Here is a 26,039-nt window from a genome sequence, read left to right on the forward strand (position 1 = left end):
GTTGAGGCGGGCAGCTATGATCCCCTCGAACATTTTTCCGACCTCATCGAGCAGAACGATGGGCCGGTATGCCGAGGGGAGTCCGCCGGGCGTCCGTCTTTGCGCAGCAGGCACATTGCCCTTCCTTCCAGGGTTTCGGGAACCTCCCCGTTGCGAGACACGCGCTGAAGAGGTCCCGAAACCGCTCCTCCATTTGGGAGGCGGCAATGGCCACTACCCTAGCGGGGATACCGTCTGGGCCGGGGGCAGTTTTCTTTCCCCGGAGGCGGACTAACGCCGTGTGAAACTCGCCTTCCGCGACAGGAGGGACCTGTACCTCCTCCTCCATATCCCGAGGGGGTTCATTGCTGGAGGGGTGAAATCGGCGTTCCTGCGCGGGAACAGGGACAGCACCACCTCATCCAGCAATGAAGGCTCAAGGGTCTCGGTCACCGGGGGACCTGAGGGGCGCAGTTTGTTACGCGCCGCCCTGTATGGTCTCCCGAATGGATCGCCGTCTAGTGTCTCCAGCAGCTCGGCTCTCGCTGCGTCTTTGGCGGCGCCGATAGCTGACTTGAGGGCCGCCTTTGCCGCCTTGTACGCTTCGTACAGACGGTCCTCGTTTGCTTCGTCTCGGTGCCGCCGGCGACGACTCCGCGTGAACTGGCGCTTTGCGGCCATGCACGCTGCCCGCAGCTGCGCCAGCTCCTCCGACCACCAATACACGGCACGGTTTGGAGGCGGACGACGAGTCCGAGGCATGCTGGAGTTACACACTTCGGTCAGAGACCCTCTGAGTTGTGACGCCGCGGCGTCAACGTCCAGGTCAAGGACGGCAGGGGGCGAAAGCCAGTCCTGCAGGAACGCGGCCTCCTTTGCAGCCTCCCGGTCCAAGCGAGTGAGAGCCCAACGCGGAAACGGGGATCGGCCCGACGATGTGGAGTTCCCCCGTCGGCTCTGGGTGGAGATTTCGAACCGAATATATCTGTGGTCCGACAGAGTCTCCACCATGTCCACCCGCCAGTTCTCCACACGTGCGGCCAGCACTGGGGAGGCAAAGGTAACGTCCACTATGGACCCACCCTGCCGCCGCACGCATGTTTGAACACTCCCCCTGTTCAAGAGGGAGAGACCAGAGGAGGCTGCCCACGCCTCAAGCGCCCGCCCACGAGCGTCGGTGGCAGAGTTGCCCCACGTCTCTGACTTGGCGTTCAAGTCCCCCAGAACGGAAACCTGTCGAGGCGCCATCCTGCCGACTACGGCCGCAAGTCCCTCGAGGAAATCCTCGAAGGCCTGGAGAGGGCGATTTGGGGAGAAGTAGACCCCCACAAGGGCCAGGTCCCCCCACACGGCGGCCACGTATCCCGATCCTCTCTCTAGAAGCGAGAGGGGAGGGGAGTCTGTGGAAGACCGTGCCGCAATCGCGACTAGGCCATCCCTGTCGCCCAGCCAACGGTCGGGAATCCGGTAGGGCTCGGCAACTACCGCTACGTCCACCAACCAATCTGCCATGGTCTGCACCAGCAGGTCCTGGGCCGCTCTGCAGTGGTTGGTGTTGGCCTGTAGGATGAGATGATTGCGCCCCATTATTCAATCATCTCATCTCCCGCGTCAGCGACCGTGACCGGGGTAGCGGTGGCGGTAGCATTGGCAGCGGCAGGACGCTTTGGCGCCTGCATTTTGCCCTTCTTGGTGGGAGGAGTACACTTCCTCCCAGCCATGAAATGGTTCGCTGGGCGACCACTGGCCGCGCACACAGCACAGTGCGGCGTGGTGGCGTCACAGGACGCCGCCAAGTGCCCCGACTTGCCGCAACGGTAGCAGGTGTCTGCCCTCTCCGCGCTGGACGGACACATGTATCGGGTGTGGCCAGTGCCGAAGCACTTGAAGCAGCGCAGAGGTTGCTCCTCAAGTGCTCGGACCACAGCTGAGCTGAACCCGATCAGCAGCCGTCCTTTGGTTCTGTTCAGGACGGCCTTGGCTGCGGTGACTGGGCAGTCCACACGGGTCATGCCCAGGCCGCGGCGGCCAGTCCAGATGGTCCGACCATGCACCGCCTCGACGGAGCAGCCTCCTGCTGCTGCAATGGCCGCAACCACTTCGTTCACGGAAACTGAATCATCGAGATCCACAACCTCCAGTGTCGCGGACTTGACTGGTCTGGCGACCTTTGCCACGTCCGCGATGCCCTCTCGCAGCTTAGCCGCGAAGAGATCCGCGTTTTGCGAACCCGCGGCCCCGGGGAACTCGAATAATCGAGCGCCGGTTTGGGTACGGCGACACTTGATGGGGCCGATGCCCAATTGGATGGGGTCAGCGAACCCACGAGCCCGCGTCAGCACCGACTCGTATGTTTCACCCCTTTCGGCGGCCTCTGGAGTGATGGTCACCGTCACCGCCGCCGACCTGGGAGCCGCTAGTTTCACACCCTTGTTTAAGGGAGCGGCAGGAGCCCTATTGGCTGCAGGAGCAGCCGGGGTGATTTTCGGGACCGTCTTCTTCTTTTTCCCTCTTTTCACTACCTCCGTCCACGTCTCGGTGGGAGGGGTGGCGGAAGGTTCCCCCGCGTCGTCCTGCTGGCTAAGAGGAGGAGCTGCTTGGACGGTTCCAAGCTCGACTTGTGCATCTGCACATGTGCTGGGCGCAAGTGGAGCTGCCGCCTGGGACTTTTTTCCCTTCCCTTTGCCCTTAGAGGGCTTTGGGGCCTGGGGTTGCCCGCTGGTGGATGGGACCGTTGCCGGTGCCGGCATCGCGACTGGCGCTCTGTCCGCCGCGAGTGGAGGACGGATGCGCTTTTCCGGCAACAGCCGATCCTCTATACCTGCAAGGCAGGCTCTGGTGAAGGCTCTCTCCTCCTGAGTGACCTTGCGGATGATGTCCTCAAGGTCGGAGGAGGAGCCTGTTGCTGCTGAGGTTTTGGGGGCAGGAGCCGTGGCTTCAGCCAGCTTTTTATGCAGCTGGCTTACCTCAGCCTGCAGGCGATCCACCCGCGCCTGCAGCTGCCGCGACTCGTCCGTGGCCGTGCGCTGCACCAGTTCCGCAATAATGCCGTGCAAGCTGGCTGCACGGCATTTAAGGGCCTTTTGAAAGGTTCCCTTGAGGTTGGAGGACTTGGAGGCCACCTCCAAAATCTCCTCCTTGTCCTCCAGCGCCATTTGCGCTAGCTCGGCCACTGAGTGGTCTGCGTACAGGACGTTGGAGGCCCCGTAGCCGGCCCTGGACCGTGCAGCACCGGTTGCGCGCTCCTTGGCGGCGACCTTTTCTTCTAGGTCCTTTTGAACCTCCACCCGCTTTGCTTGCGCCAGAGACGCCCTCAGTTGGCGTTGAGCCTCATCAAGTCCCACATCGTGGGAACTTGATTTCGCCTTCACCTTTTTTTCCTACCAAGAACTGATTCCGAAGAATCGTCGGATTCTTGCCTCAGGTAGGCCCGCTTTAGGTACCGACTGGTACTGGCGACCGCCTCGGTCACGGACTCGCAGTCCGACGAGTCGTCCGCCCGACAAAACAAACTAGCCGCAGATGGTGCGCGGCTAGTTTCCGACGCAGAAATGTCGTCAGGTTGGCCCTGAAAAGGGCCGTTGGGTTGGCCCTGAGAAGGGCCGTTGGGTTCGCCCTGAGAAGGGCGTTTTGATTGGAAGCGCCCGGAGGCGTCCCGCAAAGGCTTCGATGGCATCGAAGAAAAGTCTTGTTCGTACTCAACCGCAATGAAGGAAAGTGTACGAAAGCACAGCGCTCGTTAGCCGCCGGTCTGCCACTCCGTTACGGTGGTCAGACACGGCGTTGCCCGGGGATCACTACGTGGAAGTCAGCACTGTGGGGGGATCCCCAACCTAACCTAACCTAACCTAACCTAACCTAACCTAACCTAACCTAACCTTTTTTTTTTTTTTTTTTTTTTTTTTTTTTTGACCCTGGGAAAAATACTTTATGTATCGTCCTCCCGTCGGGGGACGGGAGGGATATGTGGGACTCTCCGGTAGAAGCCGGCATACCCACTAAAAAACCCAGGAGCACACCCGCATCGCCAGTTAGGGGGTCTGGGAGACCGGCTGAACCTTTACTACCAGAACCCCCTCGGCGGAGCCCACCTGTGGTGGCAGGCCATTACAAGCCCCTCCCTAGCATGGGAAAGGGGCATCGGGAACGGTCGTGTGCCAACCGCTCCCGTCCCGCGAGAGGTGAGTAGTGCAATGCAGGTGTAGGCGCCCCCGCGCCTAGCACCCGCTACTCACCCCCGGGAGGGAGAAGACGGTTGTATTATCGTCTTCTCCTGCCGACTCTTCTTCGTCGGAGCGCTGGAGCGAGGGCGTCTTCCTCTCGCTCACGCTCCGCCACCTCCTTCTGCGATATTACGCACTCGCAGAAAGAGGCGACCGCCGCCCATGCCTCCTCACTCCCCAGCATAGCGCGAACAATGGAAGGGAGCGAGAGGTCTGCTCCGACCGCCGCAACCAAATTCTGCCGCGGCTCGGACCACGATGGGCACTCCTCCAGAGTATGCCGCACCGTGTCCGCTGTTGCGCCACAGTGGTGGCACGACGGGCTCTCCTCCCGCCCGATGCGGTGCAGGTATGAGCCAAAGCAGCCATGGCCTGTCATCACCTGCACCAGGCGGAAGGAGAGGAAACCAAACGGCCGCTCGAGCCAAGCCTGGAGGACTGGCCCGATGGCGTCCAGCGTTCGTCTGCCAAAGGCAGCAGCGGCAAGGTCGTCCGCCCAATGGACGACGATGGCCTCCTTGGCCTCCTGCCGCACGGCCTCCCTCACCTCATGAGCCGGGTGCTCTCCGCGCGCCCTCCGCTCTGCCGTCCAATCATAGACTCTGGCGAGCACCCACGCCTCCAGCTCCCACGGAGGTGTGCCCGCCAGTGCGCATGCCGCCGCGAAGCCCACTGTGCGGTAGGCCCGCGCCACCCGCTGAGCGATAGCCCTTTGGGGCACACGAAGGGCGGTGGCATTCTCCCTTCTGTGTAGGGAGTCCGCCCAAATCGGAGCCCCATAAAGGGCCATGCTCCTGAGAATGCCGGCGTACAAACGCCGGCATCGCGCGCTGGCATTCGCTGTTCTTAGAAGGCGCTTGGACAGCTCGGCAAAGTGCGGGCCGAAACGCCACCTGCTATCTAGAATGAGGCCCAGATATTTTATCTGGCCCTCTACGGCGACCCTGGTGCCGTCCACATAGATGTGGGCGTCGGGAGGGGGGCGCTGCCTCGGGCCGTGGAAGAACACGGCCTCGGTTTTGTGCAGCGCCACCGTCAGCCCCAGGCGGTGGATCCTGTTGGCAACCAGGGAGCCGCCCGCTGATGCCAGGTTGGCCGCCGTCGTGAAGCCCCCGCGGGCAGTGAGGAGAGTGTCATCCGCGTAACATATGACACTCGTCCCGCGGAGGAGCGTTCCCCGCAGGAGCCAGTCGAAACCAACGTTCCATAGGAGGGGTCCTAACACTGACCCCTGCGGAACGCCGGACTCCACGACGTAGCGCCGAACCTCTCCGTCTCTGTCGACAAGGACGACAGCCCTGTCTGCCAAGTAATCGGCCAGTAGGCTCCGAAGGTATTGAGGCACCCCGTGGAATCGGAGCGCCTCAATGATGGTTGAATGGGGGATGGAGTTGAACGCGTTGGCTATATCAAACGACACAGCCAACAGTCCATCCCCTTCTTCCACGGCCTCCTTGACCTGGCCCTTGAGACGGGTCAGGGCATCTATTGTCGACCGCTGGGCTCGAAAACCGAACTGAGCGTCGGAGAGATCCGGTCCAACGTTGGCAAGATGGCGGTTGAGGCGGGCAGCTATGATCCCCTCGAACATTTTTCCGACCTCATCGAGCAGAACGATGGGCCGGTATGCCGAGGGGGAGTCCGCCGGGCGTCCGTCTTTGCGCAGCAGGCACAATTGCCCTTCCTTCCAGGGTTTCGGGAACCTCCCCGTTGCGAGACACGCGCTGAAGAGGTCCCGAAACCGCTCCTCCATTTGGGAGGCGGCAATGGCCACTACCCTAGCGGGGATACCGTCTGGGCCGGGGGCAGTTTTCTTTCCCCGGAGGCGGACTAACGCCGTGTGAAACTCGCCTTCCGCGACAGGAGGGACCTGTACCTCCGCCTCCATATCCCGAGGGGGTTCATTGCTGGAGGGGTGAAATCGGCGTTCCGGCGCGGGAACAGGGACAGCACCACCTCATCCAGCAATGAAGGCTCAAGGGTCTCGGTCACCGGGGGACCTGAGGGGCGCAGTTTGTTACGCGCCGCCCTGTATGGTCTCCCGAATGGATCGCCGTCTAGTGTCTCCAGCAGCTCGGCTCTCGCTGCGTCTTTGGCGGCGCCGATAGCTGACTTGAGGGCCGCCTTTGCCGCCTTGTACGCTTCGTACAGACGGTCCTCGTTTGCTTCGTCTCGGTGCCGCCGGCGACGACTCCGCGTGAACTGGCGCTTTGCGGCCATGCACGCTGCCCGCAGCTGCGCCAGCTCCTCCGACCACCAATACACGGCACGGTTTGGAGGCGGACGACGAGTCCGAGGCATGCTGGAGTTACACACTTCGGTCAGAGACCCTCTGAGTTGTGACGCCGCGGCGTCAACGTCCAGGTCAAGGACGGCAGGGGGCGAAAGCCAGTCCTGCAGGAACGCGGCCTCCTTTGCAGCCTCCCGGTCCAAGCGAGTGAGAGCCCAACGCGGAAACGGGGATCGGCCCGACGATGTGGAGTTCCCCCGTCGGCTCTGGGTGGAGATTTCGAACCGAATATATCTGTGGTCCGACAGAGTCTCCACCATGTCCACCCGCCAGTTCTCCACACGTGCGGCCAGCACTGGGGAGGCAAAGGTAACGTCCACTATGGACCCACCCTGCCGCCGCACGCATGTTTGAACACTCCCCCTGTTCAAGAGGGAGAGACCAGAGGAGGCTGCCCACGCCTCAAGCGCCCGCCCACGAGCGTCGGTGGCAGAGTTGCCCCACGTCTCTGACTTGGCGTTCAAGTCCCCCAGAACGGAAACCTGTCGAGGCGCCATCCTGCCGACTACGGCCGCAAGTCCCTCGAGGAAATCCTCGAAGGCCTGGAGAGGGCGATTTGGGGAGAAGTAGACCCCCACAAGGGCCAGGTCCCCCCACACGGCGGCCACGTATCCCGATCCTCTCTCTAGAAGCGAGAGGGGAGGGGAGTCTGTGGAAGACCGTGCCGCAATCGCGACTAGGCCATCCCTGTCGCCCAGCCAACGGTCGGGAATCCGGTAGGGCTCGGCAACTACCGCTACGTCCACCAACCAATCTGCCATGGTCTGCACCAGCAGGTCCTGGGCCGCTCTGCAGTGGTTGGTGTTGGCCTGTAGGATGAGATGATTGCGCCCCATTATTCAATCATCTCATCTCCCGCGTCAGCGACCGTGACCGGGGTAGCGGTGGCGGTAGCATTGGCAGCGGCAGGACGCTTTGGCGCCTGCATTTTGCCCTTCTTGGTGGGAGGAGTACACTTCCTCCCAGCCATGAAATGGTTCGCTGGGCGACCACTGGCCGCGCACACAGCACAGTGCGGCGTGGTGGCGTCACAGGACGCCGCCAAGTGCCCCGACTTGCCGCAACGGTAGCAGGTGTCTGCCCTCTCCGCGCTGGACGGACACATGTATCGGGTGTGGCCAGTGCCGAAGCACTTGAAGCAGCGCAGAGGTTGCTCCTCAAGTGCTCGGACCACAGCTGAGCTGAACCCGATCAGCAGCCGTCCTTTGGTTCTGTTCAGGACGGCCTTGGCTGCGGTGACTGGGCAGTCCACACGGGTCATGCCCAGGCCGCGGCGGCCAGTCCAGATGGTCCGACCATGCACCGCCTCGACGGAGCAGCCTCCTGCTGCTGCAATGGCCGCAACCACTTCGTTCACGGAAACTGAATCATCGAGATCCACAACCTCCAGTGTCGCGGACTTGACTGGTCTGGCGACCTTTGCCACGTCCGCGATGCCCTCTCGCAGCTTAGCCGCGAAGAGATCCGCGTTTTGCGAACCCGCGGCCCCGGGGAACTCGAATAATCGAGCGCCGGTTTGGGTACGGCGACACTTGATGGGGCCGATGCCCAATTGGATGGGGTCAGCGAACCCACGAGCCCGCGTCAGCACCGACTCGTATGTTTCACCCCTTTCGGCGGCCTCTGGAGTGATGGTCACCGTCACCGCCGCCGACCTGGGAGCCGCTAGTTTCACACCCTTGTTTAAGGGAGCGGCAGGAGCCCTATTGGCTGCAGGAGCAGCCGGGGTGATTTTCGGGACCGTCTTCTTCTTTTTCCCTCTTTTCACTACCTCCGTCCACGTCTCGGTGGGAGGGGTGGCGGAAGGTTCCCCCGCGTCGTCCTGCTGGCTAAGAGGAGGAGCTGCTTGGACGGTTCCAAGCTCGACTTGTGCATCTGCACATGTGCTGGGCGCAAGTGGAGCTGCCGCCTGGGACTTTTTTCCCTTCCCTTTGCCCTTAGAGGGCTTTGGGGCCTGGGGTTGCCCGCTGGTGGATGGGACCGTTGCCGGTGCCGGCATCGCAACTGGCGCTCTGTCCGCCGCGAGTGGAGGACGGATGCGCTTTTCCGGCAACAGCCGATCCTCTATACCTGCAAAGCAGGCTCTGGTGAAGGCTCTCTCCTCCTGAGTGACCTTGCGGATGATGTCCTCAAGGTCGGAGGAGGAGCCTGTTGCTGCTGAGGTTTTGGGGGCAGGAGCCGTGGCTTCAGCCAGCTTTTTATGCAGCTGGCTTACCTCAGCCTGCAGGCGATCCACCCGCGCCTGCAGCTGCCGCGACTCGTCCGTGGCCGTGCGCTGCACCAGTTCCGCAATAATGCCGTGCAAGCTGGCTGCACGGCATTTAAGGGCCTTTTGAAAGGTTCCCTTGAGGTTGGAGGACTTGGAGGCCACCTCCAAAATCTCCTCCTTGTCCTCCAGCGCCATTTGCGCTAGCTCGGCCACTGAGTGGTCTGCGTACAGGACGTTGGAGGCCCCGTAGCCGGCCCTGGACCGTGCAGCACCGGTTGCGCGCTCCTTGGCGGCGACCTTTTCTTCTAGGTCCTTTTGAACCTCCACCCGCTTTGCTTGCGCCAGAGACGCCCTCAGTTGGCGTTGAGCCTCATCAAGTCCCACATCGTGGGAACTTGATTTCGCCTTCACCTTTTTTTCCTACCAAGAACTGATTCCGAAGAATCGTCGGATTCTTGCCTCAGGTAGGCCCGCTTTAGGTACCGACTGGTACTGGCGACCGGCTCGGTCACGGACTCGCAGTCCGACGAGTCGTCCGCCCGACAAAACAAACTAGCCGCAGATGGTGCGCGGCTAGTTTCCGACACAGAAATGTCGTCAGGTTGGCCCTGAAAAGGGCCGTTGGGTTGGCCCTGAGAAGGGCCGTTGGGTTCGCCCTGAGAAGGGCGTTTTGATTGGAAGCGCCCGGAGGCGTCCCGCAAAGGCTTCGATGGCATCGAAGAAAAGTCTTGTTCGTACTCAACCGCAATGAAGGAAAGTGTACGAAAGCACAGCGCTCGTTAGCCGCCGGTCTGCCACTCCGTTACGGTGGTCAGACACGGCGTTGCCCGGGGATCACTACGTGGAAGTCAGAAAAGTCTTGTTCGTACTCAACCGCAATGAAGGAAAGTGTACGAAAGCACAGCGCTCGTTAGCCGCCGGTCTGCCACTCCGTTACGGTGGTCAGACACGGCGTTGCCCGGGGATCACTACGTGGAAGTCAGCACTGTGGGGGGATCCCCTAACCTAACCTAACCTAACCTAACCTAACCTAACCTAACCTAACCTAACCTAACCTTTTTTTTTTTTTTTTTTTTTTTTTTGACCCTGGGAAAAATACTTTATGTATCGTCCTCCCGTCGGGGGACGGGAGGGATATGTGGGACTCTCCGGTCGAAGCCGGCATACCCACTAAAAAACCCAGGAGCACACCCGCATCGCCAGTTAGGGGGTCTGGGAGACCGGCTGAACCTTTACTACCAGAACCCCCTCGGCGGAGCCCACCTGTGGTGGCAGGCCATTACAAGCCCCTCCCTAGCATGGGAAAGGGGCATCGGGAACGGTCGTGTGCCAACCGCTCCCGTCCCGCGAGAGGTGAGTAGTGCAATGCAGGTGTAGGCGCCCCCGCGCCTAGCACCCGCTACTCACCCCGGGAGGGAGAAGACGGTTGTATTATCGTCTTCTCCTGCCGACTCTTCTTCGTCGGAGCGCTGGAGCGAGGGCGTCTTCCTCTCGCTCACGCTCCGCCACCTCCTTCTGCGATATTACGCACTCGCAGAAAGAGGCGACCGCCGCCCATGCCTCCTCACTCCCCAGCATAGCGCGAACAATGGAAGGGAGCGAGAGGTCTGCTCCGACCGCCGCAACCAAATTCTGCCGCGGCTCGGACCACGATGGGCACTCCTCCAGAGTATGCCGCACCGTGTCCGCTGTTGCGCCACAGTGGTGGCACGACGGGCTCTCCTCCCGCCCGATGCGGTGCAGGTATGAGCCAAAACAGCCATGGCCTGTCATCACCTGCACCAGGCGGAAGGAGAGGAAACCAAACGGCCGCTCGAGCCAAGCCTGGAGGACTGGCCCGATGGCGTCCAGCGTTCGTCTGCCAAAGGCAGCAGCGGCAAGGTCGTCCGCCCAATGGACGACGATGGCCTCCTTGGCCTCCTGCCGCACGGCCTCCCTCACCTCATGAGCCGGGTGCTCTCCGCGCGCCCTCCGCTCTGCCGTCCAATCATAGACTCTGGCGAGCACCCACGCCTCCAGCTCCCACGGAGGTGTGCCCGCCAGTGCGCATGCCGCCGCGAAGCCCACTGTGCGGTAGGCCCGCGCCACCCGCTGAGCGATAGCCCTTTGGGGCACACGAAGGGCGGTGGCATTCTCCCTTCTGTGTAGGGAGTCCGCCCAAATCGGAGCCCCATAAAGGGCCATGCTCCTGAGAATGCCGGCGTACAAACGCCGGCATCGCGCGCTGGGCCCCCCAGATTTGGCATAAGCCACGAGAGGGCATTCGCTGTTCTTAGAAGGCGCTTGGACAGCTCGGCGAAGTGCGGGCCGAAACGCCACCTGCTATCTAGAATGAGGCCCAGATATTTTATCTGGCCCTCTACGGCGACCCTGGTGCCGTCCACATAGATGTGGGCGTCGGGAGGGGGGCGCTGCCTCGGGCCGTGGAAGAACACGGCCTCGGTTTTGTGCAGCGCCACCGTCAGCCCCAGGCGGTGGATCCTGTTGGCAACCAGGGAGCCGCCCGCTGATGCCAGGTTGGCCGCCGTCGTGAAGCCCCCGCGGGCAGTGAGGAGAGTGTCATCCGCGTAACATATGACACTCGTCCCGCGGAGGAGCGTTCCCCGCAGGAGCCAGTCGAAACCAACGTTCCATAGGAGGGGTCCTAACACTGACCCCTGCGGAACGCCGGACTCCACGACGTAGCGCCGAACCTCTCCGTCTCTGTCGACAAGGACGACAGCCCTGTCTGCCAAGTAATCGGCCAGTAGGCTCCGAAGGTATTGAGGCACCCCGTGGAATCGGAGCGCCTCAATGATGGTTGAATGGGGGATGGAGTTGAACGCGTTGGCTATATCAAACGACACAGCCAACAGTCCATCCCCTTCTTCCACGGCCTCCTTGACCTGGCCCTTGAGACGGGTCAGGGCATCTATTGTCGACCGCTGGGCTCGAAAACCGAACTGAGCGTCGGAGAGATCCGGTCCAACGTTGGCAAGATGGCGGTTGAGGCGGGCAGCTATGATCCCCTCGAACATTTTTCCGACCTCATCGAGCAGAACGATGGGCCGGTATGCCGAGGGGAGTCCGCCGGGCGTCCGTCTTTGCGCAGCAGGCACAGTTGCCCTTCCTTCCAGGGTTTCGGGAACCTCCCCGTTGCGAGACACGCGCTGAAGAGGTCCCGAAACCGCTCCTCCATTTGGGAGGCGGCAATGGCCACTACCCTAGCGGGGATACCGTCTGGGCCGGGGGCAGTTTTCTTTCCCCGGAGGCGGACTAACGCCGTGTGAAACTCGCCTTCCGCGACAGGAGGGACCTGTACCTCCGCCTCCATATCCCGAGGGGGTTCATTGCTGGAGGGGTGAAATCGGCGTTCCGGCGCGGGAACAGGGACAGCACCACCTCATCCAGCAATGAAGGCTCAAGGGTCTCGGTCACCGGGGGACCTGAGGGGCGCAGTTTGTTACGCGCCGCCCTGTATGGTCTCCCGAATGGATCGCCGTCTAGTGTCTCCAGCAGCTCGGCTCTCGCTGCGTCTTTGGCGGCGCCGATAGCTGACTTGAGGGCCGCCTTTGCCGCCTTGTACGCTTCGTACAGACGGTCCTCGTTTGCTTCGTCTCGGTGCCGCCGGCGACGACTCCGCGTGAACTGGCGCTTTGCGGCCATGCACGCTGCCCGCAGCTGCGCCAGCTCCTCCGACCACCAATACACGGCACGGTTTGGAGGCGGACGACGAGTCCGAGGCATGCTGGAGTTACACACTTCGGTCAGAGACCCTCTGAGTTGTGACGCCGCGGCGTCAACGTCCAGGTCAAGGACGGCAGGGGGCGAAAGCCAGTCCTGCAGGAACGCGGCCTCCTTTGCAGCCTCCCGGTCCAAGCGAGTGAGAGCCCAACGCGGAAACGGGGATCGGCCCGACGATGTGGAGTTCCCCCGTCGGCTCTGGGTGGAGATTTCGAATCGAATATATCTGTGGTCCGACAGAGTCTCCACCATGTCCACCCGCCAGTTCTCCACACGTGCGGCCAGCACTGGGGAGGCAAAGGTAACGTCCACTATGGACCCACCCTGCCGCCGCACGCATGTTTGAACACTCCCCCTGTTCAAGAGGGAGAGACCAGAGGAGGCTGCCCACGCCTCAAGCGCCCGCCCACGAGCGTCGGTGGCAGAGTTGCCCCACGTCTCTGACTTGGCGTTCAAGTCCCCCAGAACGGAAACCTGTCGAGGCGCCATCCTGCCGACTACGGCCGCAAGTCCCTCGAGGAAATCCTCGAAGGCCTGGAGAGGGCGATTTGGGGAGAAGTAGACCCCCACAAGGGCCAGGTCCCCCCACACGGCGGCCACGTATCCCGATCCTCTCTCTAGAAGCGAGAGGGGAGGGGAGTCTGTGGAAGACCGTGCCGCAATCGCGACTAGGCCATCCCTGTCGCCCAGCCAACGGTCGGGAATCCGGTAGGGCTCGGCAACTACCGCTACGTCCACCAACCAATCTGCCATGGTCTGCACCAGCAGGTCCTGGGCCGCTCTGCAGTGGTTGGTGTTGGCCTGTAGGATGAGATGATTGCGCCCCATTATTCAATCATCTCATCTCCCGCGTCAGCGACCGTGACCGGGGTAGCGGTGGCGGTAGCATTGGCAGCGGCAGGACGCTTTGGCGCCTGCATTTTGCCCTTCTTGGTGGGAGGAGTACACTTCCTCCCAGCCATGAAATGGTTCGCTGGGCGACCACTGGCCGCGCACACAGCACAGTGCGGCGTGGTGGCGTCACAGGACGCCGCCAAGTGCCCCGACTTGCCGCAACGGTAGCAGGTGTCTGCCCTCTCCGCGCTGGACGGACACATGTATCGGGTGTGGCCAGTGCCGAAGCACTTGAAGCAGCGCAGAGGTTGCTCCTCAAGTGCTCGGACCACAGCTGAGCTGAACCCGATCAGCAGCCGTCCTTTGGTTCTGTTCAGGACGGCCTTGGCTGCGGTGACTGGGCAGTCCACACGGGTCATGCCCAGGCCGCGGCGGCCAGTCCAGATGGTCCGACCATGCACCGCCTCGACGGAGCAGCCTCCTGCTGCTGCAATGGCCGCAACCACTTCGTTCACGGAAACTGAATCATCGAGATCCACAACCTCCAGTGTCGCGGACTTGACTGGTCTGGCGACCTTTGCCACGTCCGCGATGCCCTCTCGCAGCTTAGCCGCGAAGAGATCCGCGTTTTGCGAACCCGCGGCCCCGGGGAACTCGAATAATCGAGCGCCGGTTTGGGTACGGCGACACTTGATGGGGCCGATGCCCAATTGGATGGGGTCAGCGAACCCACGAGCCCGCGTCAGCACCGACTCGTATGTTTCACCCCTTTCGGCGGCCTCTGGAGTGATGGTCACCGTCACCGCCGCCGACCTGGGAGCCGCTAGTTTCACACCCTTGTTTAAGGGAGCGGCAGGAGCCCTGTTGGCTGCAGGAGCAGCCGGGGTGATTTTCGGGACCGTCTTCTTCTTTTTCCCTCTTTTCACTACCTCCGTCCACGTCTCGGTGGGAGGGGTGGCGGAAGGTTCCCCCGCGTCGTCCTGCTGGCTAAGAGGAGGAGCTGCTTGGACGGTTCCAAGCTCGACTTGTGCATCTGCACATGTGCTGGGCGCAAGTGGAGCTGCCGCCTGGGACTTTTTTCCCTTCCCTTTGCCCTTAGAGGGCTTTGGGGCCTGGGGTTGCCCGCTGGTGGATGGGACCGTTGCCGGTGCCGGCATCGCAACTGGCGCTCTGTCCGCCGCGAGTGGAGGACGGATGCGCTTTTCCGGCAACAGCCGATCCTCTATACCTGCAAGGCAGGCTCTGGTGAAGGCTCTCTCCTCCTGAGTGACCTTGCGGATGATGTCCTCAAGGTCGGAGGAGGAGCCTGTTGCTGCTGAGGTTTTGGGGGCAGGAGCCGTGGCTTCAGCCAGCTTTTTATGCAGCTGGCTTACCTCAGCCTGCAGGCGATCCACCCGCGCCTGCAGCTGCCGCGACTCGTCCGTGGCCGTGCGCTGCACCAGTTCCGCAATAATGCCGTGCAAGCTGGCTGCACGGCATTTAAGGGCCTTTTGAAAGGTTCCCTTGAGGTTGGAGGACTTGGAGGCCACCTCCAAAATCTCCTCCTTGTCCTCCAGCGCCATTTGCGCTAGCTCGGCCACTGAGTGGTCTGCGTACAGGACGTTGGAGGCCCCGTAGCCGGCCCTGGACCGTGCAGCACCGGTTGCGCGCTCCTTGGCGGCGACCTTTTCTTCTAGGTCCTTTTGAACCTCCACCCGCTTTGCTTGCGCCAGAGACGCCCTCAGTTGGCGTTGAGCCTCATCAAGTCCCACATCGTGGGAACTTGATTTCGCCTTCACCTTTTTAGTCCTACCAAGTTACAGATTCCGAAGAATCGTCGGATTCTTGCCTCAGGTAGGCCCGCTTTAGGTACCGACTGGTACTGGCGACCGCCTCGGTCACGGACTCGCAGTCCGACGAGTCGTCCGCCCGACAAAACAAACTAGCCGCAGATGGTGCGCGGCTAGTTTCCGACGCAGAAATGTCGTCAGGTTGGCCCTGAAAAGGGCCGTTGGGTTGGCCCTGAGAAGGGCCGTTGGGTTCGCCCTGAGAAGGGCGTTTTGATTGGAAGCGCCCGGAGGCGTCCCGCAAAGGCTTCGATGGCATCGAAGAAAACTCTTGTTCGTACTCAACCGCAATGAAGGAAAGTGTACGAAAGCACAGCGCTCGTTAGCCGCCGGTCTGCCACTCCGTTACGGTGGTCAGACACGGCGTTGCCCTGTGGGGGGGATCACTACGTGGAAGTCAGCACTGTGGGACCTAGCCTGACCTAGCCTGACCTAGCCTGACCTAGCCTGACCTAGCCTGAGTTTGATTTTCTATATGCTAATAGTTGTGTGTGGAACTTCACTAAATTCAATCGTTCTTGGTTTCAGATTAATTGGTCATACTTTGAAAGAATACTATGTCAATATTGGTTATCTTCTCACAAGTACCATAAAAGCTGACTAAGGGACTACACATAGGCCGAGATCGGGTGGCAATGGTCTCAGATCGGAGCTGCAGGGTAGTCAGAGCTGCGGACTACTCGCTAGGGTTTACCGGGACTCCGGCAAGAAAAGCAGGAGTAGGACACTCCCTCTCGCCTCACCCAAAGTCTGGCCAATGATAGCTATCCAGGAATTAATTTTTAATTTTTTGATATGGTAAGTTTAGCACTGTCAAAATACGACAGGTCTAGTAGTTAGTATAAGCTGTGGTATAAGTCACTTTTAAAATTTTTACACATGGTTTAATGACCAGCAATCAGCATGCTTTCTTTGCATTTTATTAATTTTAGTTTTGAATTGTATGAATGAATGCAATATCCAAATATGTTACCGTCTAGTTATTTTTAATATATTGTTACATAATTTGTTGTATTTGTGTGTGAATACTCTCAGAACAATTCCTGAAACTAACCTATAAGTGACATGATTGAATCCAGTAACTGTATTTTTAGGCGACGATGGAACATACTTAATTAATATCTATACAAGACATCGCTGCCGCCTGCCGCCGACTGGAGGCGCTGGACTCGCCGGCTGCGCACTAACCAATTGTTATCACGGCGGCTTGCCGGCGTCGCTGCGCACCAAAGCTGCGCACAACGCAGTTTTACTAAGACGGCTTGCCGGCGTCGCTGCGCACCAAGATGCGCACTTCTCTTTCTATCCACGGCGGTGACGCAGCAATTTGTTATATTTTATTTTATAATTTATAATTAATACACAATTATTTTTGTTTGCCCTATACTTATTTCGAGTTTTATTCGACGCTATCGAAGAATACACTAACAAATATTAATTCCATTCAATAAACTTCAAAGTCACACACATTTTCCACTTTGGAAGCGTCTAACTTTCAAACGATTGATTTTAACCTATCCATAGACACCCATCACGGATATGTAAGCGAAAAAAATATATTTTACTTTTATTCTACCTTTTGGATACGCAATATATAATATGCCAATGCCCAATATACATTATTTACATAATATAATTGACAAGTACTATACTCGAATAATAAAAATAATAAGACCGTTTGAGAATCTTATAGCCAGTGTTGCCAGCTCTTAAATTATTAAATTAGCGGTCATTTTTTTGGTCGGCTTTCGTTGGTCACTTAGCCAGACTCTATGTCTCTCTGCGTTGTTTAGCCAAATTTCAAGTGGGACAAATTTTGTCCGATATCAATGTTTATCAAAGAACTGCTGAAACAGTAAAGTTTTCTTTTTTTTTCTTGTTTCTTAGTCTCATCATATTGTTGACAGGTCAAAAAAACATTTTGCCCATAGACAATTATTGCTCATATGTATCTATGAAATACAATATTAAAATGGTGCTTTTATAATCCCATGCTGTCATACTGTCAAGTGTCAATGTCGATGTCAGTAGCTGTCATGTGTTCGTATTCTGTTTGAAACCAAACATAACCTTCTCAATTCATTATCATTATCTTAAAGTTCGAATACTCAACTTGAATTAAATCCTAGTAAATATATTATTGAAACTTCAACTGTACATCGTTGATTTACATTCACTACTAGTATTTTGATGAACTCCCGGTACTTTTACGTCGAAATCGTGTAAGTAGCGCTCGTTTCAACATAATTGCGTAATATTTTGTTAAATGAATACTATAATACAAATCGAAGCGCCGTAATCGCACGCTATAATCCTCATACGAAGGTGTGACGCGGACCAAACCCCTCTGTCGCTACGAAGGGCCGTGGAGGAGGCCGCGACGCAAGTGTTGGGGTCGGCGGGCGCGGGCCCGGTGTGTGACGTGCTGCGGTGTGGCGGCGGGCGCGGCCTGCTGCGGGTGGAGGCGCGCGCCGTGAGCCGCCTGAGGGCCGCGCTGCTGCTGGCCGGCGCCTCGCTGCGCCCGGGGAAACTGTCGCCTGTGCCACAAGCTCTGATATAGGTACTTGTGTCCTGCTGAATTAAATCAATCCAGTGACCTGTTAAATTCCAACCTTTCATTGTGATAACTTGTACTCCTTGATATGACATATAACATTTCCTTCATTTGTTTCAATTTTAATTCCTAACCAGCAACTCACTTTGTATCACTATAAGGTGATGCTATAACTAATGTAATTGCAATGTATGTGTCAATGTATAGCTGTGTATGATGTTATTGGTGTTGTCAAAATTATTTAAAGTCATGTGTGTTATGTAGAGTGGAAAAATGTCGACTCGCTCAGTACTGTCGTCTGGCCTGGATGGCAAGGATGTGGTGATCGTTGCAACTCGAGAAGAGTTGGCCAGTCCCAGCAAGGTGAGCCTGCCAGAGCCCGAGCCGACGCCAGGCCTCATTCTGGCAGATGGGTCCATCAACTGGGGTTGTCCATGCCTTGGTGGCATGGCCACGGGCCCCTGTGGCTCGCAGTTCAGAGAAGCCTTCTCTTGCTTCCACTACAGGTATATTTTTTTATATTTATATATATTTATTAAACTTGCAGCTTGCGGAATGCAGTATTATGCATTATTCTGTATGTTTGTCTGATATCTGTATTACCACAGACCAGCAACTGGCTTATTTTATTTAATCATGTTATGATACAATCTCCGTTGACTTGTGTATTGTTGAAGTATATTAGTTCGAAAGTAAAAAACATATAACTAATGTTTTCGTTTTATAATTATAGTACTTACTAGTGATATAACAAATGTCATAGGACCAATTAGTTTTTACTTGAGTTTCTTGTTCATTCTTCTCCATAGGAATCTACATGAGCAAAAAGCCTCACTAGAGGACTGAACGACAGACAAACATTTTTAATATTATAATATTTGCTTTGACATTCAATAGTGGAAAAAACACCATGGTAGTAAACTACTACCACTATATTTTCGCATTAAAAATAGCAAATGTAATAAAGTGCAAATATTCGTTAAGTCACTAGTACTTACACTATTTACTTTCTCGCTGGGTGGTAGCTCATGTGAGGCTCGAATGTTTCAGTGACGCGGACCCTAAGGGCAGTGATTGCTACGAGAAGTTCAGTGTGATGCAGGAATGCATGTCGCACTACCCTGAGCTCTACGGCAAGGACGACGACGACGAGCTGGCCGCCGCCATGGACTCTGCCGCCATGGACTCTGCCGCCACGGACTCTGCCGCCACGGACTCTGCCACTAATGACAAGCCTGAGCCGATCGCCGCCGCCGCGGGCGACGCGCGTTAGTCGTCTTGGCACCGTGACTTAGCTGCTAATATTACGTTACTATAGTTAATAAAGGGGTAGATTAGGTTTACAAATACTAGTTATTCTTTTCTCGGATAGAAGTGTCCTTGTTGTCCTACAGCCACAGTTGCTGGCTGCCTGTACCCATCCTGTACCACTGCAGTGTGTCTAAAGTTCTACCACTAGTCGATAGATGGCGCTAGACGCCGCGTAGCTCTACGGAATCCTTTGTGCGCAAGTCGGACTCGCACTTTGTCGGTATTTTTAAATAATAATTTGCACCTTTTAAACTGCAAGTTCACAATTCAATTTCTATCATAATGTGTTATCGCCATGTCGAAGACGATTGGTAGAAATAATATTGACGTTAAAACAACAGAATTACTTCCAGCCTCCCACCTCTTTCCTATGTTTTTAGTATTTCAATTGCCAGTTTGACAGGACTGTTCCGACTTCCGAACATATAAATAAGTTTGAAAAAAGATATCATGCATATACCTACTTAAGTTTGAAAAAAGAAGAATTTTATTTTAAGTTCCAATGTCAAGACTGACTAAAATATAAGAAAATAATGTTTTAGTTAGATTTTCTGTGCATAACTTAATTTTCGTATTTTTCAAAATTTCTTAAGTTGTAATGAAAAGTTGATCATTCACAATACCTAATGATCACTAAAAATAATATTTAAGACAGTTTAATCAGAAGGTAAGGTATTGTAATAAACATAAAAGAAATTAATTTCTATTTCTCTATCAAATTTACCTTCTTATAAAGGAAAAATTGATTTATTTGTATTAAAATTGTAAATAATAACGAATGCGAATATTCGCTACATCACTAAAATACTTCGTCAGTTCGATCGTTTTCGAGTTGCTCAATATATTTTTATAAACATAAAACAAATATTACCAATGTGATTTTTAGTAACAACGTGGCAATACTGATTCAATCTTCAACATTCCTAGTAATGAAATATCTAATTCCTACAATTTTGCTGATTCATGAATGATAAAAAAACAACTTTCCCTAAAGAAGTAATGTAATTATTCACTTAAATGGTATCGTAACACACAGGGCGGCGAAGCTAGTCAATTCATAAGTATATAAAAAAAAATTGTTGTTGGTAGTACGTAGCACGTAGTTCGTAGAGAGCCCTTCTTAACTCGTAGCTTTTAGTTCGTAGAACTCGGTTCTTCGTTAGGAGCGTGAAGCGCGTAGCACGTAGCTGGAGGTGCCTATATCGTAGCACGTAGCTCGTAGCGAAAAGTACTTAATTTTATATTATGTCTTTCGTGAGACATGCTAAATTAATAAATAAATTATGTTTAATATTAGACGAGTACAGTTATTGTGTCATATTAGTTGTTGACTCGTGTTGCGTAGCTCGCAGCGAAAAGTACGTTGTTCTTTATTCGTAACGCGTATCTCGTAGCACTTAGTGCGTACCGCGTAGCACATATCGTCACCCTCCCGGCTAACTGTCGTAACTACAAATTGATGTTTTTCCAGGGCAACCTTTTTTCGAGCGATATGTAGATCGTAGTTTGGAGCTCGTAGCCCGTAGTGCGTACAAGCGCTTTCACATTATTTGAATAACATAGGCGTGCAAACCGTGAGCTCTACACCTACTACGCGGTGACTGGGCCGCATTCATATTTGTGATTCTAAGGGACGATATCACACTGGTTCGAAACCTGGCAAGTATTAATGTGACTTTTTCCGAGTTATAAAATACTAGTTTCTACCTACGGATATGCCTGCGATCCAACGGGTTCAACGTAACCTGTTTGTTATTCCAGACTGAGGTACTAATCTAACTCTGTTCCAAATTTCAGCCGTTTTGACTGCGTGATTGAATAACAAACGTGCATACAAACTTTCGCATTTATAATATTGGTACGATGTACTTTCTTACCCACCACTGACAAAGGGTGAAGGAAAATAAAATAACGTGAGGAAACTTCGATTTAATTTCAAATAATAAATTCGAAATCACCAACTTGCATTGAGCAAGCGTGGTGATCAATGCTCAAACCTTCTCCATGTGAGAAGATGCCGTTGTTCAGAAGTGGGCAGTGATAGACCGATGATGATGAAGAGTACAAGATGTAGTCCGCCAGCGACCGCTCCGCGCGGCACCAGCACGCAACGATGTCTGTAGGTCGGTTCCTATATGTAGGGAGCACTGAAACTGCAGATGTTGTTAATATAAATTTAATATTATAAGTTATTGGTGACCGTGGCTCCCTCTCGCCGCCGTCCCGCTCCCTCGGACATTTTCCGCATTACTGCGACAAGGGCAAAAATAGTGTTTCACATACCTAAACGGTTGCACTGGACACACAGAGGGTGGTTTTTAAATCTCGAGCGAGTAAGTTATCCACGGTAGCCGCAACATAACATAATAGATAATAAGGTAAGCAATGGCTTACTTACAATATTCTCCAGCAAGCGAGGTAGTCAAATAGTAAGTAAAACAATAACATAGACCATAAATACATTCTGCCTGTTCCTCCAACCCTACCTTACACCATACTTACACTGCACACAATATAGAGAGTGTTTGAACGCGTTAATAATATCAGGAACTAAGTACTGGTTCGATTTGAAAAAATATTTGTGTTGATTAGTCCATTTATGTAGGCTTTCCTCGATGTATTGATAATATTCAATTGTTTTATAGCCTTCTGCAGGCTATAAAACAATGCTTCGACAAATACGAGCCTCGCAGCGACTGGAGTAACTAGATAGATTTTACCTAGATTCATACAATTTAGGTAAAATCAATAATGTGTTAATTTGGGTTCTTGTTTGAAAATTGCTACATAAGCGGAGAGGAGAGGAGCTTATCCTCTCCTCCCTGCTCCGCGTCAGTGGAACCGCGCCCTAACTGACTAAAAACTACCTCGCTCCTACTCCCCGCTCCATGCCAGGATATGGCGCAGACGTCCGTGGAGGTCTGACGGTTTGTGAAGTATATTATTGAGTTTAGAGACATTCTGTACATACCTTATGTCACTGTAGTGTACAGCATTACCATCAGTTGGTGACAGCGCCTGTATGGACCGGCTCAATAAGGCAAGTACCACTTCACATCTACCACTCCCACAGACTACGAGTAGTGCGAAGTGAACCGTGGTGCAACCCAAGCCTCAGTCTGTGCATCTCTTGACTTTTATTGTGATAATTATAATGTCGAGAGCTAGTGGTCGGTATTGAGTAGGGCAGGCGCGGCCGGGCTGTGCGACCCACAAAGGAAAACAGGAAGCGTTGCACGGTTTTTGTCAATACTCCGTCAATAGTCACCGCCTCACTGCCGCACCGGTACGGCTGCGGATGCGACGCCCCCCCCCCCCCCACCCGCCGCGCCGTCCCAGTGATCAGTCGTGTGTCATGTCGCTCTCATTGCATTAAAATCGTTGGGCCTACCTCCTACTCAAGTAGTACTGAATGAAAGATACGTTAGTCGTATCTTTGTTAGGTGTGAGTCCCAACTCCCATTTTGTACAATAAATAATCATGTTTTAGAGATGTTTTAGCGTCTAGCCATCGAGTGGGGTTGTCACCGACTGTCACACCGATGGTCTCCGGTTAGACTCCCGCTCAAGTCAAATATTTGTGTGCAATTGTGCATGGACACGGTTTGTCTGACCTGGCTATGACTGTGGCTGTTTCTATGTATAATGAATATGACGCAGTACAGTAGTTTGTTGATATTAATATTAACTGATGCTACGAATGGTACTCAAAGAACTGTAGGAGAAATGACATTGTTCACATCAATATGCGCGCCGCGGGAGTGTGGTTAATGTAGGTGAACACATTACGCATCGGTAGATGTAAGTATCGGAACGCGAGCGGCTGGACGTGGCAACTAAACAACAACCAAAAACAATGTGATTGTTAAAGCAAACGTAGTTACAATTTACAAGTACAATGATGCTCTGCGTGTTTATCAAATAGTCTCCGCTGCAGTGGCAGTTGACGTGTCCATCAACACAACACATATTTCAGGCGAATATCACGATACCAAATCTGTTAGTACCAAATATATAATAAATAGTTCCCACGCACGCCGCCAGCTGTCGCCCGCGACGGCCGCAGCTGAGAACCTTCGTTGTAGTCTGCAGGTCGGCAGTACCTACATACCTATACATTAATAGGTATATTGCACACATTCAGAGCGGGAACCACTTATTCCCGACTTTCTCGATAAATTTGTCATTTATGAGTCCAAAGGAGAAAACGGAACTTATAGGATCGTTTTGTCCGTCCGTCTGTCAACAAAACCCTTTTTCTCAGATATACGTACGTAGGTAGTTAGAAATGTATATGAAATTTGTACTCTGGTTTGTTGTCGCTTGGCTGAAAGAGTAAAACTTCTGAGACGACGCAATCAAAAGATAACGTTTGGCGTTTATGCGAAAAATTGCATTTTGAAACTCGAAAGGAAATTATAACATACGGGGTACATACTTTCCGTGCGCTTGATTCGTCTCTGTCCATCTGTCTGTTCGTCCATTCGTAGTTTAGGTCAAGAACTATAATATCCACCAAATAAAAAACAGAGCTACACTCAAAAGAAATTGATGTCCGTTAAAATGATGAACTTTATTAATCTATTAGCATTTTATATGTTGCGTTCGCTATTATCGGAGCGTTGAGGTTCTTTTCTAAAGAGTGGCTAGCGATACACCACGGCTCCTCCACACCATGTCCTCACCTCCCGCCTGACGAGATTTTCGGGAAGTATCTCTGTTTCGGTTGCCAGCACTACGTGTAGCCTGCCTAGAGGCAGTGCGGGATTTAGACAGGCTACACAGGCAGGCTATATATAGCCTAGCCTCACCACATGTAATTTATTTGTACAAATTCCCTTACACTAAAAGGTTTTCCAGACCCGGAGTAGCAATATAAGTATTGATCAAACAAATAATTTTTGTATTATAATATCCCGGCAAACAGTTACGCTTCAAACGATTTATTGTTGGGTATTTCTGATGGAAAAGCTCGGATTTCTTACAAGATGTGAACTCTGCGTGTAGGAGTTAGTCTGCCAGTCATATTTGAAGACAGATTATTAAGGTTATTCAAGAAGCTGAACGACAAATTAAGTGTTTTGACCTTCCCAGCAAAAATAAAGCCACGGATTTTACATCTCTTTTGAAACTTGTCTCTATTTATTTGAGTAAAAAATATCAGCTTTATTAGACATACCACACAACATTAGTAAACAGACGTTAAGAAGACTTATAACATCTTTTGTCTAGTTTCCTAGAGCACGGTCACAAAATACTGAATGGACTATGAAGCCGAGGAAGACCCGCCTATCTGGAAGTCGTTAGGGGAGGCCTATGTTCAGCAGTTGACGTTCTGTGGCTGATACGTACATATCCATCATAGTAAGTCAAATAAAACTCATAAAAAATACAAGAGCGATTTAAGGGCCCCCACCACATGCTACGCCTTGAGCCCCCGAAGTCAAAATCCGGCGCAAATGGCAGTACGCTGCTGTAGCAACATCCTACATATGTTGATAATGCTATTTGTTCATATTTCATCAATAAACTTTATGAAATGGTTACGAAGTAATATTGCTACGCTGAGAGATTCAGATGCCCAACCCGCTTTGTGATTACGCCTTAATGATTGGGAACGCCTTTTGCCTCGGAAACAAAACAGATTTCTACTTGGTTTACAAGTTTGCAACTCACGCAGTGAATTGGTGGAAAGGACCGTTCTTCATTTATCCGTGAAAGCAAGACTTTTAAATATTGTTCTTTATTGGTCGTTATCGCACTGGCTTCCGTGCCACAGCCGCGTTTACAAACACGGGCACCCCGCGCCTGCCGCCCGCCCGGCCGCTTGCAACAAAGACGCTGTGTCAACACCACACCGCGCCGTGCGTACTGCAATACTGTGTGATGAGTCGCACTTACTGGTTCTACAACTTCTCTATTTCTAACGCAGGTTCACTGACGCATGATTTGATTCATTTCATTTCAAAAAACGCAGGTTCACTGACGCATGATTTGATCATTTATTTTCATTTCATTTCAAAAAACTTGAATGGAGCCTTACAATATGCTTATGCAACGCCTCGTAAGTTTACGTTATTTACTTGTACTATAACCTACTTATCTTGAATTTGAATAAATTTAGAAATAGCTACCGAATATTTCAGCACCAGCTACAGGGTCTCGAACTCACCAAATAAGGCCTACCTTATTTTTATTACCGCCTAGCTCGTAGGTTTAAAATGACAATGCGCTGATTATTTCAAAATCTTATATTTATTTATTAAACTTTGTAATAATGGAATCAAAATAGCTTTAGAAACAAAAATTACAGTTTTGTAAACATAAATAACTAATTTTACCGACACAAGGCTGACACAATTTGTTTAGTATTACACCTTCGACAATTGGGCAATGTACCTAAATGTTATGTCTTTTGGTGAACCAGTATTGTTGGTCAAATCTTTAGATGATGCGTACTTCTTTGGAAGTTATATCTGGCTGCAGCAGCCTACCAGGTAAAACAGGGTGCATAAAATTCGAAGGGTGAATAGATACTATGAAGAATTTCCCGATATCCATTCACCCCTTTTCTGTATCTATTCACCCCGTTTACCCCTTTCTACCATTTTAACAGCGTTTTCCATCTTTTGCAAAATCCATTGGCTTTCTTTTTGACAGAAGCTGGTGATCCGTTTTCTATGAAATTACTGAAAAACAACTATGCCGTAATAAGGCCTACACGTTTTTTTTGTAGGCTTTATTAGGGCATGGCACATAGGTAAACAAAACAACGATTATATGAAATACACCGATATTATAGCTATTTCACTAATGTGAGGAGATGGCTAAATGTATAATTGTCATATAGACAAAACACGGCACGTCGTATACTGATAAATATAAGAATACTAACAGTTTACGCTACTCGAATTTTATAAAAACTAAAGTGCGCTCCACGTCGTGATTGTTTTCGACTGTAAGTTCCAACATAATCGCGGCACGGGTTGCTTGCTGTGCTCAAATTAGTTAAGTAATGTGCATGCACACTTCTACAAACTTTGGCGACCATTTGACATCGGGAAGAGGGAAATTTTCAAAATAGGCTTTA

At 53.3% G+C, this 26,039-nt stretch overlaps 1 protein-coding gene and 1 long non-coding RNA gene across 2 annotated transcripts; one reads left to right on the plus strand and one right to left on the minus strand.

Annotated features, from left to right (window-relative positions):
- Nucleotides 1-17,093: 17,093 nt before the first annotated feature.
- On the plus strand, nt 17,094-18,985 carry LOC126910924 (mitochondrial intermembrane space import and assembly protein 40). The gene is made up of 4 exons (XM_050695275.1): nt 17,094-17,306; nt 17,410-17,644; nt 17,905-18,144; nt 18,689-18,985. Exons 3-4 carry the CDS (start codon nt 17,912-17,914, stop codon nt 18,909-18,911), a joined length of 456 nt encoding a protein of 151 aa, XP_050551232.1. The 5' UTR covers nt 17,094-17,306; nt 17,410-17,644; nt 17,905-17,911; the 3' UTR covers nt 18,912-18,985.
- Nucleotides 18,986-20,858: 1,873 nt separating this feature from the next.
- LOC126910925 (uncharacterized) lies at nt 20,859-24,868 on the minus strand. The gene is made up of 2 exons (XR_007705518.1): nt 21,921-24,868; nt 20,859-21,102 (listed from the first exon to the last, which is right to left on the minus strand). It is a non-coding gene; the product is annotated as an uncharacterized LOC126910925 (long non-coding RNA).
- Nucleotides 24,869-26,039: the final 1,171 nt, after the last annotated feature.

Source organism: Spodoptera frugiperda, chromosome 8, assembly GCF_023101765.2.
Source record: "Spodoptera frugiperda isolate SF20-4 chromosome 8, AGI-APGP_CSIRO_Sfru_2.0, whole genome shotgun sequence".
NCBI lineage: Eukaryota > Metazoa > Arthropoda > Insecta > Lepidoptera > Noctuidae > Spodoptera > Spodoptera frugiperda.

What these genes read in the sequence shown, in the direction of transcription:
- LOC126910924 (XM_050695275.1), top strand. Translation starts at nt 17,912, where the DNA reads ATGTCGACTCGCTCAGTACTGTCGTCTGGCCTGGATGGCAAGGATGTG. An exon ending in TTCTCTTGCTTCCACTACAG is followed by an intron (nt 18,145 to 18,688) that starts GTATATTTTTTT and finishes CGAATGTTTCAG; the next exon opens with TGACGCGGACCCTAAGGGCA.